The 22,276-nt window shown below is 38.7% G+C and overlaps 1 protein-coding gene across 4 annotated transcripts in view; it reads right to left on the bottom strand.

Annotated features, from left to right (window-relative positions):
* Positions 1–2,457: 2,457 nt before the first annotated feature.
* The window catches only part of USP48 (ubiquitin specific peptidase 48), a 73,900-nt gene continuing 54,081 nt past the window's right edge, over positions 2,458–22,276 (bottom strand). For all 4 annotated transcript variants that reach the window (XM_031464292.2, XM_031464294.2, XM_031464291.2 and 1 more), the window contains exons 16-27: positions 22,040–22,164; positions 21,754–21,876; positions 21,231–21,292; positions 20,855–20,965; positions 20,148–20,278; positions 19,669–19,775; positions 17,016–17,120; positions 12,652–12,807; positions 7,793–7,918; positions 6,296–6,344; positions 4,066–4,092; positions 2,458–3,009 (exon numbers count right to left, since the gene is read on the bottom strand). In XM_031464292.2, coding sequence (XP_031320152.1) covers positions 2,987–3,009; positions 4,066–4,092; positions 6,296–6,344; positions 7,793–7,918; positions 12,652–12,807; positions 17,016–17,120; positions 19,669–19,775; positions 20,148–20,278; positions 20,855–20,965; positions 21,231–21,292; positions 21,754–21,876; positions 22,040–22,164 — 1,145 coding nt within the window. In that variant the 3' untranslated portion in view covers positions 2,458–2,986. The remainder of the gene's footprint in view (positions 3,010–4,065; positions 4,093–6,295; positions 6,345–7,792; positions 7,919–12,651; positions 12,808–17,015; positions 17,121–19,668; positions 19,776–20,147; positions 20,279–20,854; positions 20,966–21,230; positions 21,293–21,753; positions 21,877–22,039; positions 22,165–22,276) is intronic.

Below are 22,276 nucleotides of genomic sequence, written 5' to 3'. Positions count from 1 at the left end.
TTTATCAGACTGAACTCTGTTCCTGGTCCCTTGTAACGCCACCAAACAAACTCAAACGCCAGAGAGAAAGGATGTGACACTCCTGCGTGATTCTGTAACAGGAAAGACAGGCTCTGGTGCTCATTCCACCTCAGCAGTTTGTTTGGACAGAGACAAATCATCCTTTGGGTATTTAAAACGGGTTACTCAATCCCAGCATTAGCTTCAATTATTAACCCGAGTCTGGTCAACAAGCCCATGACCATACAGACGAACCAACAGTACGTTTAAAGTAATAGAAAATTCACTCTGGATTACGACTCCATGGAAACAAAGGGACATTCATTTCTTTTTAATTTGACACAAAGGTAACTGTGATTCTTAACAATAAAGTTCATTAATACGCAGAAAGATAATTATTCCACCAGGGAATGAAGACATCCAAGTGGAAACCTATATTTCAGGTTAACAGAACCTGTACCAAGGTGGTATGTTGTCCGCATTAGCTCGAGATTGATGAATGGACAGAAATATGGGGGGGGGGGGCAGATGTGGCAGATGGACATAACTTCAAACTTCATTATACCTTCCACAGAAGACTTGTCTAATATAAAAAAGTACACATAAACGACACAAAAAATTGATAGGAGTCTCTACATTTCACGTGGTCACAGCTCAGAAAACAACCAATCTCCATCTATTTATAAATACACAGAAAAAGCAAGGATTTTAGGTTACATGTTGCACCTGTTTCCCCTGTACAAAGTGGAGAGGGTGGTGATGCAGGCCACCTATAGCAGGTATACATTGCTGTGTAACTGACTATGGGAGGGAAGAGGTCCCACTCCAAGGCTTCCCAACCTCTCAGAGCACAGGGGTGACCTGGCCTATAGATGCAGATCTCAACTCTGTGAGTCTGGGGGCCTGAGCTCCTGTATTTCTAATGAAGCTCTGACATGCTGCTAGTGCTCTGGGGCCACAGACAACATTCTGAGTAGTGTTGGTAGTTTGAGCTTACGCTGTGAGGGCAGGAGGAAGAAAACGGCTGGGCTCTGAGGGCCAATTCCTGGAGCAGCAGCTGCTCCCCCAGGGCCCACCCCACGCCCACCTGCTGGGCAGTTAATAAAGGAGGCAGTACTGAGACTGGGCTGTCAGCCTCAAAGAATTATCACATGCTGTTACTCTGCACCATTCCATGAGGGGAAAACACTCAAGTAATATGTTTTAAAACTGTTATTAACAGCAAAGTGGGAAAAATATCTCAGATTCTTCCTGGGGAAAGGGAAGTAGCTGCATCAAGGATTAAGTGGATGTGTTACATCATCTTTAGCCTGAGAAAGACTAAGTTGCTTGGTGTGTTATTTTATGTTCTGGCTTTTTTTTTTTTTTTTTTTTTTGGAAAGGGTGTGGGTAGACTGAGATCTAAAGAATTAGGATTAGAAAAATAAAAAAAATTTAATAAAAATAAAAATCAGGATTAGCTATTCATGATTCCCTATGCTGACCTCAAGGGGGGACCTTAGGATGGTTTGTGTGCAGCTCACTCTTCTAAGCAGACTCATTAAAAACACCCTGCGCCTCCTTAGGGGCACAGACTGAAGACACTGTAAACACAGAGAAACATAAGGAAGAAGTTGTAATTTTACCAAATAGCCAAAATTATTCTAATAAAAAGAGCTATTCAAAAGGGAGGCTGCCAAGGTTACTAGTCTTCAAATTGAACCCTGCCTCCTCCAACCAGTATTTGAGTTTAAATTTTCAGAAAAGGGACAGGGAGGGTTTGGAGTTGGGGGAACCAAGCATAAACCCAGGGCTAAAAAAAGTGTTAGCAAGAGAGACACCAGAGTCAGCATCTCTGCCACAAACATGTACATACAACATATGGCAAAAAACCCTCCAGTCTTCAATTCCATTTAAAAACCCCTCAATATTCTTAAGTATATTGCTATGGTTATGTGCTGCTTATCAACAATAATCCTGAGCTGGATAAGATGGCACCCCCAAACATATATGGTTCCCCCCCCCCCTTTTAAAATAGTGTGATCTAAAAGATCCTTTCTGGGCATTTCCAAAGAATGCTTTCAAAAGAGAAGGGAGATCCAGGACATGGTGGACTTGCAGGGTGGGAGGAATAAATTTTATATAAAAGCCTTATGTTACCCAAATGTATTTCAAGCCATTTTGCTCTTCTGATAAGGTGATCAGATTTCTCAAAAGTGCAGGGTGTATTTGAATAACAGCAGAACTGGAGAAGGGTGCTATCGCATGTAATAAACATTTGTCATTCTTTCTGAAATGCATGAAAATAAAAAGCTTTTGGAGACACAAAAAATGAGACACCATCCCTTGGCTTATTGCAGGAGATATGCAGGTGCACCCCTCCTTTACTCAACACTAAGAGACCACCGGGCAACATGTGAGGCAGATGCACTGGAGCCGACACAGAGAGGACTCTAATCTGAAGACACTTTTCCACAATTATGGCAAGTTCTTCACTTTCATGCTTTATTGAAAGTAAAATATGAATCAAAGACAGGTAGTGGTAGGTAAGCAGGTTATGTCTCTAAAGAATCACTTTTAGTTCAGAGCAGAATGTCGTCCTGTCTACTGGGATACAAATCCTTTATGGACCAATGCTTCTGGTACGAAACTCGAGCAAGGAAATATAACAGAACTTTATTCCCTCCCATGACTATAAATCTCATATGTAAACATGATTTACTGATACTGCTACTAAAACTTTCAGTCTTTACTTGCCCCCTTCCCTCCCACCACCCCCGTTAAATATAAAATTTGAAACATTTCCTTCAAGTCTGATATCCTTCAGTGCAATCTGCTTTATTTGACATAAGGCATTTTGGGACAGTCACTTTTGAATGGTTTTCTGCCTTTTGGAAGAGTCATGTAATAGCTTAATTCTTAAATCCACCTTTGCTTTAATGCCCTAACATGTCAAACTCCTCTTCCCTTCTGGTCATTTCTTAGCAGTCAGCAAGTGTTCAAAATATTAATGTCCAAGCAGCCCAGTACCTGGGAAAAGAAACACACGTGGAGGCACAGTTGTGAACTACAAGTTAAGAGTTCATGAATTCCATCTGCCAAGAATGCATCACCAACAGGGAATATCCAACCTAATAAACAAGCACAGCAGCCCCTTGACGTGGAAGGATAAGAGGAAGCATCAGCAGACGCCAGGCTTTCAGTGAAAGGACGTTTCTGCTTGAAAGCCATGCGGTTCCTACGCGTTATCTCCACGCAAGTTAACCAGATTTTATTCATGCTTTCATTTGATGGCCATTTCTCATAATTTTTTTTCTTTCCTTTCTTTTGTTCTAACCACACCAGGAGTTTCTTTATAGTGGGAATGTGTAGACAAGTAAGCCACACTGACAGGGAGGCTTTATTTAGGCCAGTGTCTTGGCTCACTTGTTCGCTTTAGCACTGAACTCCTAGTATTTGATTCAAACTCATTCTTTCGCAAAATCACAATGTGCCGTGGACTTCTGGACTAGGCCACAAAGAATCAAAATGGCAACAGTTAAATCTGTAAATATCAAAGGTCTGGACTCGATTGTGTGCACAACTATAATGGCCAAGATGTAGTATGAGGCAGTGCCGTTTATCCATCCTAAGTGATAATCCAAGAAATGCCTTAACTCTAAATAGATGAACGAAAAGCTTTCTGCAGAACCTGATATAATTTAGCAAATTCTTCTCCCTGAATTCTTATCAGTTACACACAAATTGTTTTGCTGTGAGATGGGACTGATAGGAGGAACTGGAAAAAAGTTAAGTATAAAAATCAAAATGCCACTGGCCAAATCCCCAACTTTCCCCTGAAATGAGCAAAAAAAAGCAGACTGGGCATCTGGCAGTAGAAGTCTAACAAACTGGCCCTATCTGAGGCCTGAACGCTGAAACAGATAATGAAGAAGCTTGAATGAAAAATGCATTTAACCAAAATTAATTTCAGTCACGAGACTCAGATTGAATTAAATTTTGAAACTGAATTATAGGCTTCACTTTAATAGAAAATTACAATGTGACTCTGACATTCATGAACAAAACATGACAAATGTAACTTACCTTTAAACCCTTCTTCTGGCATACACACTGGAGGGGGGAAAAAAGAATTCTAAATTGAAAAGATTGTCACTACAGAGAGAAATAAGTTCACTTCAATGCCTGAAGACGAAAAGTTCAAAGTAACTTTTAATTCCCTTATTCACCTATAACGATTACTTTTGAAGTTACAGATAATAACCGGATGACATTCTTTCTCTGTTTTTATTTTTATCAAAGCAACACATATGCATCGTCTAAGAAGTCAGATACTGGGAGAACAAAAGTCATAACTAGAGCCAACATTCCACATGATTCCAAGGGGGGCCTGGAGAAAGCCTTGCGGCAGACCCCCTCTCCCCCATCCTCCTTTCACTCCCATTTTCTACATGGAACCACTTTGCACCCCTGCAGCCAGTTCTTCTGGTATTTAAACTCTTTATTTCTAAATAACATATTTATATTGCTAATTCATAATTTTAGATAATATTTAATAACTTCCTCCCTGAAAGATAAAAATTTAGTTCTTCTACCACCTCTTATATACACCTGCCCCCTAGCCCATCCTCCTGACAGTGATTTTTTTTGTTGTTGTTTTAAAGCCAATCTCCAATGTTTACCTTTTTAAACTACATTACTACTGCTTAGCATTCAAATCCTTGGTTATGGTTCTTGTCTGGTATGACTGTGTCTTTCTGGGGTTGGTAACTGCTGCATTATTTATGTGTTTCATTTTTCTCTGTACCATCTCCAATTCCTCTGTAAACTCTTAGAAGACCTGTGAACCTCAAGACAGTCATCTATCACTTCGACTCTTCCCTGGGGACATCCTTTGCCAAAGCCTGCATCCCACCGCTCCAATCTGGATGCGCTGAGTTCACTGCCTGCTGCAGAGCTTCTGTCCTGGAATTTCCTTTCACCATCTTCTAAGGATCTACTCCTATGACGGATCCCCGTTTTCCGGTTCCACTGTTGACTTCTTTATGGATTTACTCTCATGTTTAACAAGAGCAGACCCTCCCAGAGTATGCTGGCACATGGTGCATGACGGAAATTTTCTGAGGTCTTACGTGTGTTCAAGGAGCCATCAAGTGTGTGAGTAGCAAACAGTCTGTTGTGTTACACAGTTCTAACTTGGAACTCACTTTTCCTCAGAATCATGGAGGCATTGCTACATTAGTTTGTTTTTCTGACTGTTTTTTTCCGTTCTCCAAATGTTCCCTAAATACAGACCCTAATTTGTCTGCTCTTTCCATATTACTTATAATTAATTTGTAAGCTTTTTTATGCTCCCTGTGTGTCTATTTCCTCTGGGTTCCTTTTTCCAGTTAGGATGCCAGTGGTGACGGCATTAAGTTAGGTAGAAATAAAAAGTCAGTCTGACATCTTTTAGTTCCATGCTCTTTGCTGAACTGTCTGGTGCTCTCTGGCTGCGCATTTCTGCCTGTCTAAGTGTGAGGTACTAAAAAGATGCCTGAAAATTCTGTCTGGTGGGCAGTGGTGGGCTTCACTGAAGGGCACTGGGAGATGAACCACTTAAAAACAAAATACACACACACACATATGTATGTATATATATATTTGTAAGTTAGTTTCTTGAACTGCCCCAGTTTCCCCAGAGGAAAATCTCTTCCTTTCGGTGTGGGAGGTAAGAGATGCGCTACTGATAACTGAACAAAGGGTTGGGGGGTGGTCTCCCTATTTGGTGCATAACAGGCCTCATTCTCATCTTTCTAGTTTTATTTCTTCAAAGAGCTGAAACACATACTCTAATTTTAGCCTATCGGAGGTGCAGGTTGAGAAGAGGCAGTGACATGGACGTAAAGGGAGAGGCTGTGAAGATCTGCGGGGTGGTAAGCTAACTCCTTATACAGTTTCCAACTTTTCTTTAGGTTTATTCCTTTCAGAGGCACCTGGGGCCTCCAATTCCCGTGTACCTGTCTAAGGCTCTGTGATTTCAATTAGCCTTGTTTCTTGTTTACTTCTTCCATCAGCAGCCATACATTTATTTCAATTTCCTTGGGTAAACTAGATAATTACTGTTCTCTCTGCTTTCCACTTTCTAAATTATCAGAGATTCTATGATCTCCTAAGATCAATAATGATCTTGGATCTAAGACTCTACCTACCTTAACAATATATGGAAGCTTTTTTCAAGGTTGTAAGTAAAAATACTGTAGTCTACATAATAACTATAATCCCACCTTCTTTGAACAAGTTAGTCAACAAATTCCTGAAACAAATTGGTCTTTACCTTGCATGACATCATCCATTGCAGCATAATCTGCAATTGGTTCATCAGCCTAGAAAACAAATGAAGACAATTCAAAACCACAAAGGAGTGGGAGCCAGGAGGAGGAGCACGTCCCATCCTCCTCACACTGAAGGGTGGCCCAGGAGAAGAGCAGTGTGTTGCTCCAAGACACAAATACAAACACTGTCCGGCAGAAAAAAGGGTTCAAGCCACAGCCAGCGGTGTCCCAGATTAACAAAGGATGATGCCCCGTCAATGAGGGGTCTAGATTCATCACCCTCAAAACCACACATTGGATGTGGCATTGTTTTCCTTCTCCTCTAACACCTTTAGATGCAGAAATGTTCAGATACCCTGAGGTTACTAAATGTCAGTTAACTGATGTGCGTTAAGATGCCAGTGGTGACAGCATTAAGTTAGGTAGAAATAAAAAGTCAGAACGGTCCTCTAAAAATGCCAATTAAGTTAAAAATACATTCTCATTCCTTCGCAACCACCAAGAACAAAACACCCGTGTCCTTTTTAGTGCGGAAGCCAGTGCAGAGTCCAAGCTGGTGGTGGGATTAGTTGCAAGAGTAAAGAGGCCAATGACCAGCGTGCACCCTAGTTGCCCATCGGATTGGAAGTACAAACCCGTTAATAATACAGGCTGTTTCTAGGATTTTAGATAGGGTCCTAAAGATTCAGCAAAGCAAGTAAGTTTTCAAAATAATTCCACAGAACGTACAGTTCCAAGAAAAGCAAACAGAGGGTGGGGGAAGGTAGCAGAACAAGGTGGGTGTGTGTGCATGCAGGGGTAGATGTGGGTCCGCATCATCATTTCTGGGGCCTAACTTTGACCAGAATCAAAGCTCTATGGTATGAAGAACATATTTCACAGTTCAAAACCCTGACAAATATCCTACCACATGATGCAATGGTAAGCCTTCTAGCCACCAAAAAACAAAGAGGCAAATGAAAGTTAATGGAATCAAAACCTTAGGGAGGGTAGGATACAGCTAATGAGGCTGGTTCAATGATTCTTTTCCTGTGACAAAGTCTCAGAAGCCCCTACTTTCTAAAATACACCTTCCCACTGCTCCTAAATCCATTCCACCCAAAGCCAGTTTCCATACACTGGAAATGAATCCCATAAGGCAACCAATGAGTGTTGTATCTGTTTGTTTCCTAGCTTGACTAGCTGGTACTTTTGAGCTGAGAGGAAAGGCAGGGATGCTTTAATAGTAGAAGTATGATTAAGCAATTTGTTGATCCAGAAGTTAGGGATGGGACCTGGATCTATTATTTTAAACAAGAATTATGAAAACCACACATGACCCAATGAGGTCATGACCCCGTCTAAGTCTCCTGTGGCTCAGCCAGAGATGAAGAATCCAGAGGCCAGTGGCTTATTACCACAGCCTGCTGAGGACCCGAGGCAGTTTAACCACCGCTGCATGTTTGGGTGTGTGTCATTAAAACTTTCTAGAATCCCTCAAGTAAAGAGCGGTTACCTACCTTTAACAAAATGACAGATTCAGGAATGACACCAAGCGTGCCAAGGGTGGCACAGTCATCACTTAAAATCTTTCCATCGATTGACAGATTCTGGTCAAAAGGAGCAACTGAAAACGCATGCATGATCTGTGCCAATATAAAAGAAACAAAGTCTGAATAAAGCCAAATACTGGGACTTACACTCTATTTGAATAAATAATGCATAGACTCCAATAAAGAAAAAAAGAGAATTCAGAATACAAAAGATATCACTGTTTGCAGTCAGCCCACTTGCTACATTCCTATTGAGACTATAATCCCAATATATCTGGGAACAGCCTTAGGAGGTCTGGTAGAGAATAAGGCAACAATTACACCCGCAGGTCCCTTTGTTCAGCACAATACAACCTCTCCATGGGTGGGGGTATGGAGAAATCAAAGGGGCAGAAGGTGGGACTGGGCTGACAGCTCCTTTGGTTATAAGGCTTGGGCGAGGCCATCACTCTCGCTCCAACTAGCCCAGGCTCCACATCCTTTTAATATCAAGTCAACCCCAAATTCTTTCATAAAACCATCTTTAAATTAACCAGCAGGCTATCTGGACTCTTATTTTGATTCCCTTAGCAAACAGCCTGGACTATGTAATTCAGCCCTTGGGACTCTCCTATATTCTTAGAATAAGTCTTGCCTCTAGGAACAAAAATATTAAATTCTTAAGGTTAGGGAACACATACGCCACCCCAGTTCTAGCCAAGTGTTAAAAATTAAATACATTCAAAAAGACTACAACGGATAATATCTAAACTTTTTTCTCAAATTAAGAAAATTTTTTACTCTTTCTCATGTCCATGTTGAAATTACCACCGGAGACAAGGAGTTGGACTCAGAGAGCCACGCACAGGTATGTTCAATGATATGTACTGATTCTTCGCTTGGAGGGTGAGTTCAAGAGTATTCATTTTATTATGCTTCATAATTACATACTCACTGGATATATTCTATTGCATGTATCTTTCATTACCCAATATCCATGATGTTATTTGGGAACCGTCCTACGTTTTTATGCACTCTATTCCTCTACTCTGGAAAGACAAAACAAGCAGCCCTCAACCAACGTGTGTATATAATAGGGCCCAAGAGCTTTCCAAGCTGGGAAGACCGTGACCAGTAGAGTGATTTGAATTAACAGCACACAGATAAGTAAGAACAAGGATAACAACACAGGCTTCCTCCCCAACTATTAGGTCAGAATCGTAACTGAACTTCTCAGAAGGACATCAGCCCCTGCGAAGCAAGCAGAGGTCGATTAAACAGGGATCTGCGGCTGAAGTGTGCTGACGTCATCAATGAACTGCCTATGAAACAATAAGCCTGTTTCTGCTGAGTGAGGAGTACGTACGGGACAGTTCTGCCAAAGCCAGCCCAGCACGTGGGCATCGGGCAGAGGCAACCAGCCCCAGGTTACTGAATGAGACCCACGAAGCAGTTACAGTAGAGGTGTCTGACACCAACTTAAAGTGGGCGATGCCATAGCTGCTGGGCTGTAGGAAACACTTGTTCTCAAGCCTAAATGTGATGTATATGGTCTCTACGCCTCCCTATGAGACTGAACTGACAGTAAATACCTCAAGACTGGAGTACCATCACTGAAGGGCTGATGCTCACACTATATTTTGAGCACACAGACAAGGACATTTAAAATTCACTCAACAACTAATGAAGATGTACTTACCACGTGTTAAATACTGTGCTAGATATTGGAAATATAAAAGTGAGTATCCCACCCGGGAAGGGGCCGTAAGGGTGAGGACAAAACTAAGCAGTGAAGATGGTGGCAGAAGGTACATATGGGATCTAGCGAAGCACAAAGGAAGGAATGGTCAGCTGTACAACTGGAGGCCAAGACAGGGTTTGGAGAGGAGACGCTGTGAAAGATGAACAAGTGCCTACTGGTAAGGAAAAAACCGCTATTTCAGAATGAGAGAACAGGCTGATCAAAGGCATGGAGGCCTGTGGTATGGTAATTCATAAATCGTAAGTGCTAGGAGAATGCTGGAGTAGAATTAACATTCTATAGTTCTGTTTAACAAAGTGACTGCAGCACCATTGATCCACAGAGCATAAGGGAACCAATGAAAGGGGGAGGGTATAGTCTAGTGGTAGAGTGTGTGCCTAAAATACACAAGGTCCTGGGTTCAATCCCCAGCACCTCCAAGAAGAAAAAAATAAATAAAAACCTAATTACCCCCCCCAAAGATTTAAAATTAAATGAAGCATTATAAATAGGATACAAAAAAAAAAAAAAAAAAAAAAGATCAGTGAAAAAACCCTGTTCCTACAGATGAGCAGCTCTATGCTCCTGTAGGCCATGTATGTGGCAGAAATAGGGAAATGCAATAAGGAAATACGGAAATGAAATGAAATAAGGAAAATGTCCTCCTTTTTAAGGCAAGCAATACCACTTATTCAGAATCTGGCTTTGGGAAAATGAAATAATACAATTAAAATACTGAGCATCTTCTGCAAGAGGAGATGGATAAACTGTACTTCATTTACTTTATGATCTCATAGGTGGATGAATTAATACTTCACCAATTAAGGTTTTAAACTGCTATAAAACGGTTATATGTAGAATAAAACATTAGTTTTCCAAAGGTTTCCCCTAGAGGAAAGGCTCCGTGAAACATGAAAGAGATACTTTATGTAAAGAGTCACCCACCTGAGGATCACATGCATGCTCAGAACACACCGTAGCAGTGCCCAGGCTGCTGGGCTAAAAGGTCCCATCTAGTAGGAGCTTCAAAGCTACCACCACAGTGCAGTGAAGGGAAATTACATTTCACTGCCCTTTCTTTTGACTGCCTGGATCATGGTGATCCCTGAAGCAAGGGTGGGAGATGAGAGGAAGCCCACTGCAAAGAAGCCGTGCAAGAATAGCACACCTGGGGGTTTTCTTGTGAACAGCTGCTGCCTTCTAATAACTCATTTGTGCAGGTAACATGCTTCTAGATAGAGGTTATTTTGGCTGACTTTTGATTTATTCTTCAAAAACAGCAGTCCACAATAAAAGCAGCTACAGGCTTTGAAAATGCCTTTATCCACAGGGACTCTCTTTGTAATTTAACGGTTTTGAATGTTCGAGGTTTACCACTGACAGACAGAAAGCCAGCGATAGAAACAAGCTTTCTCGGGTGTAAAAAGCTACAATAACGGAGTAAAGATATTACACCAACACGTTTATTTTCAGAGCCGTGGGTTCAAACAAGGGAAATACCGTTCCCAGGAAAATCTGGAACATATAACACACTCAAAGAAAGCCTGTACTTTTGCCTCAATTACAATGATAAATATCAGCAAAAAGAAAAAAATGCAGATCCAGTAAACTATGCCACATGAAAGTAGCACAGAGGGAAATTTGGTCAACTTTTGGGATCTGTATCAGTGACTAAAACAGATAAAGGGCCAGATTTTTTTCATGGACATCTTGAATTTATCAGCCTCTTTTTCCTGGCTTTTGAGACATACCATTGGCATACTCATTTATAGTCCTTTAGTATTACTACCGAGAAACAATATCGTGAAGTGTTTTCACAATGCCTGCATTGCACGCACTGGGTTGATGTGCAAAGAGCAGTATCAGCTCTTAGGGGAGGGGGAATGGAGAGAGAATGATCTAAAATGAACCTTTGAGGGGAGGGGATAGCTCAGTGATACAGTGCCTGCTTAGCATGCACAAGGTCCTGGGTTCAATCCCCAATACTTCCACTTTAAAAATAAGTAAATAAATAAACCTAATTATCTCTACCCCTTAAAAAAAAGGCATTCTTAAAATGACCCTTTGAAAAGAAACTTCTTGATGTGCAATAGATTAAATGGATCTCAGTATTTCTCATAATTATTGGAAAGCTACTCAGAACCTGCATAGAAAGATTCTTGGCTAATCTTGAAAACTTTAAGTCTTTCTAAAGAAAGAAATTTAGGGACCCTGCAGGCATTATTCTAAAATCAAAAATGACCTCTCTCAGCAGGAGGGTATAGCTCAGTAGTAGAGTACGTGCTTAGCATACACAAGGTCCTAGGTTCAATCCCCAGTACCTCCACATACACCCCAGTGTTCATAGCAGCCATTATATACAATAGGCAAGACATGGAACCAACCTAAATGTCCATCAATAGATGACTGGATAAAGAAGCTGTGGCATATTTATACAATGGAATACTACTCTGCCATAAAAAAGAATAAAATAATGCCATTTGCAGCAACACGGATGGACCTACAGATCATCATCCTAAGTTAGCCAGAAAGAAAGAAAAATACCATATGAGATCACTCATATGTGAAATCTTAAAAAAAAAAAAAAAGGGGGGGGGACACTCTGAACTCATCTACGAAACAGAAAAACTCATAGGCTTAGTAAACAATCTTATGGTTACTGGGGAAAGGGGTTGGGAGTTTGAGATTTATAAATGTTAGCAACTATATATAAAAATAGACTTTAAGAAAGTTCCTTTTGTATAGCACGGGGAACTATGTACAGTATCTTGCAATCACCTTTAATGGAAAAAATATGAAAATGAATATATGTATATATATATATATATATGCATGACTGAAACATTGTGCTGTACACCAGACATTGACACACTGTAATTGACTGTACTTCAACAAAACAAACAAATAATAAAAATTTTAAAGCCCTAATTACTCCCCCCCAAAAAAGACCTCTCTCAGTGGCCCAACACTATTGAGCAGATAGCGGTTTAAAGGCTCAGCCCTGATAGAAAACACAGATACATATAGAAACATAGGCAGAAAGCAGGAACTTGCAAAGGTCCTCCACGTACAGAGCATACTTAAGCAAATGTTGTATTTTCCTCACCTGAATTTTCAATTCTTTTAATGTTTGATTAGCAGAAACAAGAAGTGCTTTTTCACCACGAACTTTTCTATGCCGCATACTCCGTCGAATAACTTGCTTTTGATAGGCTATATAATTTTGATGGGATATCTTTTGCCGCTTTGTTCCTCCATTGCTCTACAATAAAGATCCGGAAAAAAAAGGAAGAACTGAAATTATCGATAGTGTGACCCCTGCTCATAAAGTTCATCAGACAGGCAAAAGCAGCTTACCTATCAGTCCCTTAACCATTTGAGATTCAGTGTCAACAATGAATTGGGTGGGGGTGGAAGGGGTACAACTCACTGATAGAACGCATACCCAGCATGCACAAGGTCCTGGGTTCAATTCCCAGTGCCTTGGTTAAGGGGAAGGGAAGAAAAGATAGAAAGAAAAAAAGAAAACCTCAAAATATAATAAAATGGTTTTTTTAAAGATTAAAAAAAAATAGGCAACAACGACAACTAGGAACTCAAAGTAGGTTCCTAGTAAGCTCACATGAAATTTTTAAAAAGAATAAATGAAATACACTTCTAACTGCATGTAAGCTCTAGGATTTAAAAATGTGTGTAGTATAAAAAGGACATTTAAAAGCAAAATGATAAGTTTGACCTCAAATCAGAAAAACACGTTCTGATAAACTGAAAATTTTTAATATTACTCAATTTTATTCATTAAAAAACCCTGAATCCTAATTTGTTTGTATTAAATATTTTCTCCTTTTTTGTAAAGGACACAGAAACTACAAACTTCTGAGAGCTTTAAAATGACAGACAGTACCTTAATCAAGACACCAAATTTAGCTTAACTAAAACCAGGACAGGACATTGTGCCTCTTGACACAATCACAAAATACATAGCTTTGCCTATGAAACACTCTTGCAAAAAATATTTCTTAGACTGAATCTCAAACATTTAGACCCAAGTTCCAATTTACAGAAAATACAGGGAAAGGAAATAATTTAAAACCAGTGACATAAAGAGGCAATCAGATGAATCCAAAATGCGGGATAATCTACAAGAAAACAAGAAAAGGTTGGGAGGCAGGATAGAGATGACTATCCTGTGTGTAGAGCGGTACAAAACAGTGCACATCTTGACTGTATGCTGGGTGGAGGGGTTAGAATTTGTTCAAGACATATTTGGGATAGCTGCAGAGATCTCAGTATGGGTAATAGGATACTGTCCTTGCTGGTATGCTGGTTTAAGAATTTAGAGGTAAAATGCCACGATGGACACAATTTAACTAAAGACGGTTCAGCAAAAAGTACAGGCATCCATATGGGTACGTAATAATACTGTACTAGGTTTAAGAAAAAATAATGGATAAGGACCAAATGTCTTTCTACAATACTCCAACAAATGCCTCATCAAGAAGGTTAATAAACAGTCAAGATTCTCCTGCTAACCAGGCCAGGGAATGAATGAAACAGGATTTTAAAAATAATCTTTTCCCCTGGTTTAATTAAGTCTGGATGAGGCAACCCTCAAGCCCTGGCTCTGGCTTCTGTGGTTGTCACTGAGTGCCAGCTGTGCATAACCAGGCTGGTTTAGGGGTCATTTATGGACACAGATGCCACATATTCATTGTCAATGGAGCTCCAGAGATTTACACAGCAGAGAGGATCAAGAGGTAAACACAGAAGAGCATGTGTTCAGGGTGACAGTCGACTGGCTAGGTGCTGCACAAGGCTAGATTCAGCACTAAAGAAGCACACAGGTCAACAAAGGACTTCAAAACAACAACAAAACAAAACAAAAACAAAGTTGATAAAACATTTTTCTCAATCTTGACTATTCAAAGGTGAAACTGGACCTAAATTTCACAATTAGGAACAGAAGGGAAAATATCTAAACAACCTACAATTTTACATTACAAATAGAAAACACAACCAAATAACAAAGCGCTGAGCATTAAACAAGATTTTTTTTAAATGACTGTGATTTTAAATAGGTCTAAAAGCTTTTCCCAGAATTACTATTTTTTTAAAAATCCACAGAATTTAAATCCAACTTATCTGACAAAAACCAACCCACTGGTTTTAGAAGGCTTTCAATTACCTAAGTAATATCGAATACTGGGTGCATTATTAATCTAAATTGTGGATAAGGTCAAAGTCAAAGGAACTGGGTTGATCTAGCTTAGAGAAAAGAGGAAAGGGGATTTGTTCATCTCCATTAAGGACAAACAGAAATGCATCAGTTGATATTACAGGGATTTAAAACAGCAATTGCAGAAGCTATATATTGAGATACTGCAAACTATTACAAAGAAAAGGTTTAAGGAGGCTGATGTTGGGAAAAGGCTTGATATTCTTCTGGGACCATCTACTCTTTTCAAAAAGGAAGGTAATACTTCTTTATTGAAAAACAAAAATATTTCAAACATTCTAGACTTTTACAACACCCAAAAAATAACAAGGAAGACAGAAAAAAATTGTAAGTATAAAAAATAATTAAAGCATAAAAAACAATGTTCCTCAACAAATATTCTCCACCATATTTGTAAATGTGGAATCTCATCACCCACAACTAAGGAGAATACTACCACATCCATTTTTTAAAAGTTGCTGTGGTTGTGACACCAGTGAACAGAACTACATATTCAAAAACATTAGCTTCCTCAGAATCTAAATCACTTGATAATGTTTTTGAAATAGTTTTCTAAATAACTCTTAGGCTCAAAAGTAAGGCTTGAAATGACAGAAACTACAGACAGTAAGAACATATATGAAGCTTTGCAAAGTAATTACAAAGTTTATCAAAACAACAGACTCCCAACTGATTATTAAACCATACTGTCAAGAGACAAAACTTAAAACAAGGAAATGAAAGAGAATGGAGTCCTAACTTGTGATGGATGGGGACACACACACACACAGATACCTTTTAACATATCAACTGAAAAAGCAAATACTAGTTTGTAAATCTGTGACTTGAAAAATGGACTGTACAGGAGATGACGACATGAAAAAAGCTGATGTGAAACAACTTAAAGGCAGCAAAGCTATGTTTGCAAATTCCTATTCAAGGTCTATTATTTAACTCAATAATATCAAAAACCATCCGAAGGAACAGAAGGCATACATGTACACAGGTTTGAATAAGAGCATTATTTATTATAGGAAAATACCTCCCACAAAACTGAAAACCTGCATCCCTATGAAATGTATCGATCTGCTTAGCACTGAGACAAAGGGGTCCTCCAGTACTGAGGGACTGAAATACAAATCTGTGGCTCATCACCGTCAGCAGGGTGGGTGGTGCTTGAAAGTGCATGACTGTTCTTTCATGGGGGTGTTTCAAAGCCAACATTTTGCGAGATCCAACAAGCCATGAAAAACAAATGCTGACATATCTCTTTATACCAGTTGGGAAACTACAAGTAACATTTACCTCAGGGAGACCAAGATTCAAGTCAAGAGGGCTTTTCAGACTTTCTTAATCAATGTTGAAAATGAAGGAACAGTATCAGTGTGTACAGACAGGCCAACAAACCCAGATATCTCTGCTCTGTAACAGATAGAGCAGATGGCCATTATAACACTTTTATTCCTTCAGGGAGGATATTAACCATAAGTTGGCTACACTATATTTTAGCAGTAAAGAAAGAAAACAAGTATCTCCTCTGTTAAAACTAAACTCTAATTAGAATAGAAATTTCACAAATTTAAATCCAGAATTCCCTGGAATAAAATGGTGTGACTTTTTGAGAAGCCGAACTTACCTATACCAAATATCAACCAAACACATTTCCTGTTCTTAAGACAATTTTCTCCAATGTCCCTATGAACACGCATAATATAATTCAGCAACCAAATCAGAGGGGTAGAACGTTAACAGAATACACAGAAAATAGGCAATTTAATAGAAGAATTTATGTTCATCACATGAAAAATGAAAAACAAAATCTGATCTAGTCATTTGACTAACACCTTTAATTAGAGATCAAAAATCTATAAATTCCATTATTAAGGCTATTGTTTATTTTGTTTGTAACGAGGGAATCTGAGGCTAATAATTTTTTCATACTTAAAGATTCCATGATTAAGAAACAAACCAAGTTTATGGGTCTTGTTTTAGTCTTTCCAGCTAAAAATTTCATCATTGCAGTGTATTTTATCCTTTTGTAAGTATGAAATATATTAATTCTGGAGTCATGTAGTCCATGGCTTTTCATGAGAGATCAGGATAGCTACAGTATGCTACCCAGCTAAAGAAAGAGGAAAAACAAGGGTGCTGAGAACCAACATCCTACACAGGCTACGGAGCGATGTCCAGGGGCTGGAGACACTGCTTTCAGAACAGCAAAATATGTAACAATGAAGAGCAGCTTCAACACGTACTTGATTAAAATCCGGATCTTTTTCTCCATCCGGTTTGGCTTCTTCCTTATCCTCCTCTGTCTCAGAACTACTCACATTCAGCTCCGGAGCTGAATCCTTCATCACCTGAATATGCCAGTAAGACAGAAAGAGAAGTAGGTCAGACACCAGGAAGACAAGCTGTGCAGGCCACCTTTATCAACAGGAGAGACACCTTTATCAATGGTAGGATAAAAGACCAGACAGAGGATAAAGATTCTCTGTTTCCTGTGCTCTTTTAACATGTTAGTTTTTATCCTATGAGTTATTCTTATATTTAATGTATTCACCATAAATGTAAGCAGTCTGCACAGAATAGTTATGATCAGATTTTATAATGATGTTATTTTGCGGAAGTTCTAAGTTGCTCTACATTTTCTCTAGCTCAAGACTTTTCAAGTATATATAGGAGCCCCAATGCTCCTTAAGACTGAGAAAAATGAAGAATGAATGAAATACTGATATTAAACTAAAAATAAATAATAAAATTTTAGCTAAATTGGATACTATTTTATACTAGATACCAACATATACACGCATTAAGAAAATCCTAGGGGAAAAATTGAGACATTTATACTCAGCAAATTAGAAAATGGAGCCCTTTATTCAACTTGTGAAGCAGAACCCTAGACCATTAGAGCAACCAAATAAGAGGGGCAGAACATAACAGAATACACAGAATAATTTTTAAGTTATCCTTCTATAATGATGTGTTTGGTAACTACCATCAAATAAAATGTATTCTATTTTATCTAGGGGAAGGTCTAGCTCAGCAATAGACTGCATGCCTAGCATGCATAAAGTCCTGGGTTCAATCCTCAGTACTTTCATCAAATAAATAAGTAAAACTAATTACCTCCCCCTAAAAAAAGAATTTTAATTCCAAAACCATGGAATCAAATTAATGAGATATCCAGAGATCTGAGTCAGAATCTACCTAAGAGCCATCCCTAATATAGTAAAAATGCTCCAAAAACAATCCAGAGGAATACCTCTGCTCCCAAAATATACCCATACCTGCCTACTTCACCAATCCTTTAGATCAACCAATGCAAGAAGCTCTAAATTGACCTCCCTTATTCCTGTTATGCCCTCACCAATTCCAAACACAACTGCTGGGCTGACCTGTTCAAAGCATAATTGAGATCACACCATGAACTTGCTTGAAACCCTCCAGTGGCTAACATGCACACCAAAAGATCCCAAATCCTTAAAATAAAACTTGGTCCCTAATCACACATCACTATCTTTCCTTGGAAGAAACTTTTCTCTAAACCAGTCCTGTCCACTACGGTAGCCAGAGGCCACACGTGGTTATCTAAATTTAAATCAATTAAAAATTCCTCTTTTTTGAGTGTGGCAACGCACTGTTGCCACATCTCAAATGCTCCAGTCACATGTAGCTAGTGGCTACCATAGTGTACAGTGTAGAAACAGAACATCTCCATCACTGCAGAAAAGTTCCACTGGACAGTGGTGCTCCAACACACTCTATTGCGTGAGTACATTAGGCTTATGCTTTGGTCTGGACTAGGTGTCACAGGCTAGATCTGACAGTTAACGCCCAGGTAAAACAACTCCTCCTCCGAGGCATTTTCCCAATTTCTCCCTGTCTACCACTGCCATCTCCATCTCTCTCAGTGCCTCACGTTATCCTGCTAGACTTCCTTCAAAACACTTGTTTCTACATGAAATCATCTTATGAATTTATGGGTTTATTCCTCTTTTTCTTTTTCAAAGATTTTTTTATGTGTTGATGTACAGTCAGTTTACAATGTTGTGTCAATTTATGCTGTGCAGAATAATAGTTCAGTCATACATGTATATACATATATTCATTTTCATATTTCTTCACTGTAGGTTACTATAAGATATTGAATATAGTTGCCTGTGCTATACAGCAAAAACTTGTTCATCTACTTCATATATAGTAATTAGTATCTGCAAATCTCAAACTCCTAATTTATCCGTTCCTACCACCCCGCCTAACCATAAGTTTATTTTCTATGTCTCTAAGTCTGTTTTGTAAATAAGTTCGTCTTTTTTTTTAGATTCCACGTTAAGCAATATCATATGATATTTTTCTCTCTTTCTGGTTTACTTCACTTAGAATGACTTACTTCACTTAGAATGACAATCTTCAGGTAGATCCATGTTGCTGCAAATGGCATTAATTTATTATTTTTTACGGCTGAGTATATTCCGTTATATAAATATACCACAACCTCATCATCCAGTCATCTGTCAATGGACATTTAGGTTGTTTCCATGTCTTGGTTACTGTAAATAGTTATGGGTTTATTTTTGATCTTCCTCACTACGTACAAATATTCTTGAGGGCAGGTACCTTGTCTGCCTTCTTCACCACTGATCCCTAGCACCAAGACCATTCCTAGCACAGAGCTGACAGTCAATAAGTTATTTGTGTATCAAATTAAAAATGGACTAAATCTACATAAATCTTCTAGGTATTTGTTTTTAATTCTGGTCCAATTTCAACTCAGGCCCAATGGCTGGTGGGTGGCAGTGAAGGATGGGGCGAGAGCAAGCTTAGACAGTCTTCAGTGAAAATCTAACAGCAAATCAAAAAGTAGACTTGATCATTACTAGTCACGGCCACAAGAGGGATTGTTACCTTTTTATTATCCACAACTTTATGGACATAGATGGTGGCTTGAGTGTATTCACGCAGGTCCCTCTGCTGTTGACACAATAAGCCTTCTCTACATTCTGGACAGAGTTCTAAAAAAAAAAAAAAAAATTAAATAAAACAGCAGTAGCTGAGGAATTACTGCCAAAGAATGAAAGATCTAAAAATGCATATCAAAGTAACCAGTGAATATCTATCAAACTATTCCACATATTTTGTTAATTCTTGTATACTACTGTATGATGATGATAATAATATTAGTAACAATAATAATAATTAAATCCGTTTACTGTCAACAAACACACACAACTATATGATAGTTCCTACCTTGGCAGTATTTGGTTGGACCACCACATGATCTTTAATGTTATAAAGCAGAGAATACAATATTGGTATACACTTTCCTCCCCCCTTAAAAATGTCAACTTTTAACTACACAAACCAAGAACAGTATGAAAACTTACTAGGTTCAGAAATATACTGTGTTTCTGAAGAGTCTGCATCTCCCACTTCCGTTCTCGTGATTTTAATTACATGATCCACAACAAAGAGCTTTTGTATCATTTGCCACTCACTGGGCCATATGAGAGCTATACTGTGCAAAAAAACACAACATGCTTTAAGACACATGGAAATTAAAAGAACATAATCCAAAATTATCAAAACCAATATTTAATACAAGGAAATTAAGAAGGAAAAGACTCATCAACAAGGAACAGTGTCTTTTCTCATATAGAAAAAAGCTCTCACAGCCATCAAACTAAATAGACCAGAGCTACATGAATCAGCATGGCTGAATCTCAAGAGTCTAAGCTGAGTAAAGAAATTAGCTGCAGAAGGATAAATGTTGTGTGGTGCCACCTAGAGACACTGTCCTGGTTACCAGCAGCTTAGAAGGAGAAAGCAGGGCTCCAGGAAGAAGAAGAAACAAAGAACAAGGTAGACTCGGGCAGCCTCTTGGCTTTTTGTGGAAAAGCAGTCTTTTATTTCTTTCTTTCCTTTTTTAAAAAAGACAAGTGTTCTCAATCTGGTACGGAATATCAAAGGAAAACACCCCACAATTCAACAAAAGCCCAGATTCTTAAAAGATTGTTTATGTCAGTCAAGAAATTTCCTAAACACATTCTATTAACCATTAGAAACAAAAATCACATGAAGAAAAGAAACTCACAGTTTAGAATCTTCTTTGGTCATGGAAGCAAATGTAAACATGAGTCCCCCGTGGGGACACAGAAGAGCGCTGTTTCCGACCGATGACACAGGACTACATCTTGTAGGTTTTCTATTCAAATGAGACAGAGAGGATCGATACACTTCACTATTACAGAACTACAGTGAAGGTCTTTAAGATGACTATTTTAAAATTACATACATTTAAAAGAATATTACTAATTAAATGTGTTTCTCAAGATTATTCATTTAAATTATCAGAAGATAAAGTTTTCAGTATATGCTAGTAAAAGTAAGGTACCACGATCAGAATCCACGAATTCTTAAAAATATTAGAATGAACAACAAAAAAGGAAATAGAAACTGTGGGGTTTTACCTAACAAATTTCCGCCATTCTTCTACAAAAAACTGTGACACAATGTAGAGGACATCTGTGTCCTAGAATAGAAAGATCAGATAAAAGTATCCATTAATTCACTGCATTTTTTAAAAAACAACTTTATTGCGGTATAATTTCTATATAGTAAACTATACATATTTCAGATGTACAATTTGATGAATTTTGATAGATGTATACACCTATGAATGTAGAGGACATCTGTGTACTAGAATATAAAAATCAAATAAAAGCATACATTAATTCACTGCATTCTTAACCTAAATCCTATAGGGAAAAATGTTTCCATAAACATTCCAAAAATGCTTTCCTATTTAAGTTTCATAACTAAAACTGAAATATAGTCCTCCACCAAGAAATCACAAGCTAGAGTAAAATCTCCCTGGTTAGAGAACTATACTTCATGTAATGAGAATTAGAGAAGCTCTGGGTTATTGTGAAATAGTTCACTGGGGCCTTAAAAAGGTGAGGTGAATTCTGTCCTTTGTGGGAATCATTATACCTCTGGCCAGTTACTGAGACACGGTCTGTTTTTGTCCTGGAACAAATTTGGGAGAGAAGTCTTTTGCTCATTTGCAATCATCTTATGTAAGGCTTCATTTTCTTCCCCTTCTCTCTCCAAAATCTGAAAAAGAGTGAAACAGGAAGCAATCAACCGTCTCCTGCTGACAGCACAGGACATGCCTCCTCCCTACACCCCCATCAAAAGCACAGTATTAAATCTCCTGGGAAGTCAATCCAGGGAGGTGGCATGTCATTTCCACAGATGTCAGTACAGCATTCAGTACCTTGCACTGTGAACAGCATTCTTTGTAACTTGGGAACTCAGGAGCCTTTGGAAAGTACTGCTGCAGTTTGCTCCAGGCCTCTTTAGAAACAAGTCTTCTTTCATTTTCAGATATGCATAACTCCCCTGAGTTGAAAAAAAAAAAGGGGGGGGGGGGAGGCATCAAAATATACCCAACAAAAATTGATGTCCCCTTTCTTAAATGTAAGAAAAAATTTGTAGGGCCTCTTTTCCTTCC

This window comes from Camelus dromedarius, chromosome 14 (genome assembly GCF_036321535.1).
Source record: "Camelus dromedarius isolate mCamDro1 chromosome 14, mCamDro1.pat, whole genome shotgun sequence".
In the NCBI taxonomy this organism is placed as follows: Eukaryota; Metazoa; Chordata; class Mammalia; order Artiodactyla; family Camelidae; genus Camelus; species Camelus dromedarius.
The sequence above is the reverse complement of the archived record's forward strand: the minus strand, read 5'-3'. Positions and strand labels throughout refer to the sequence as shown.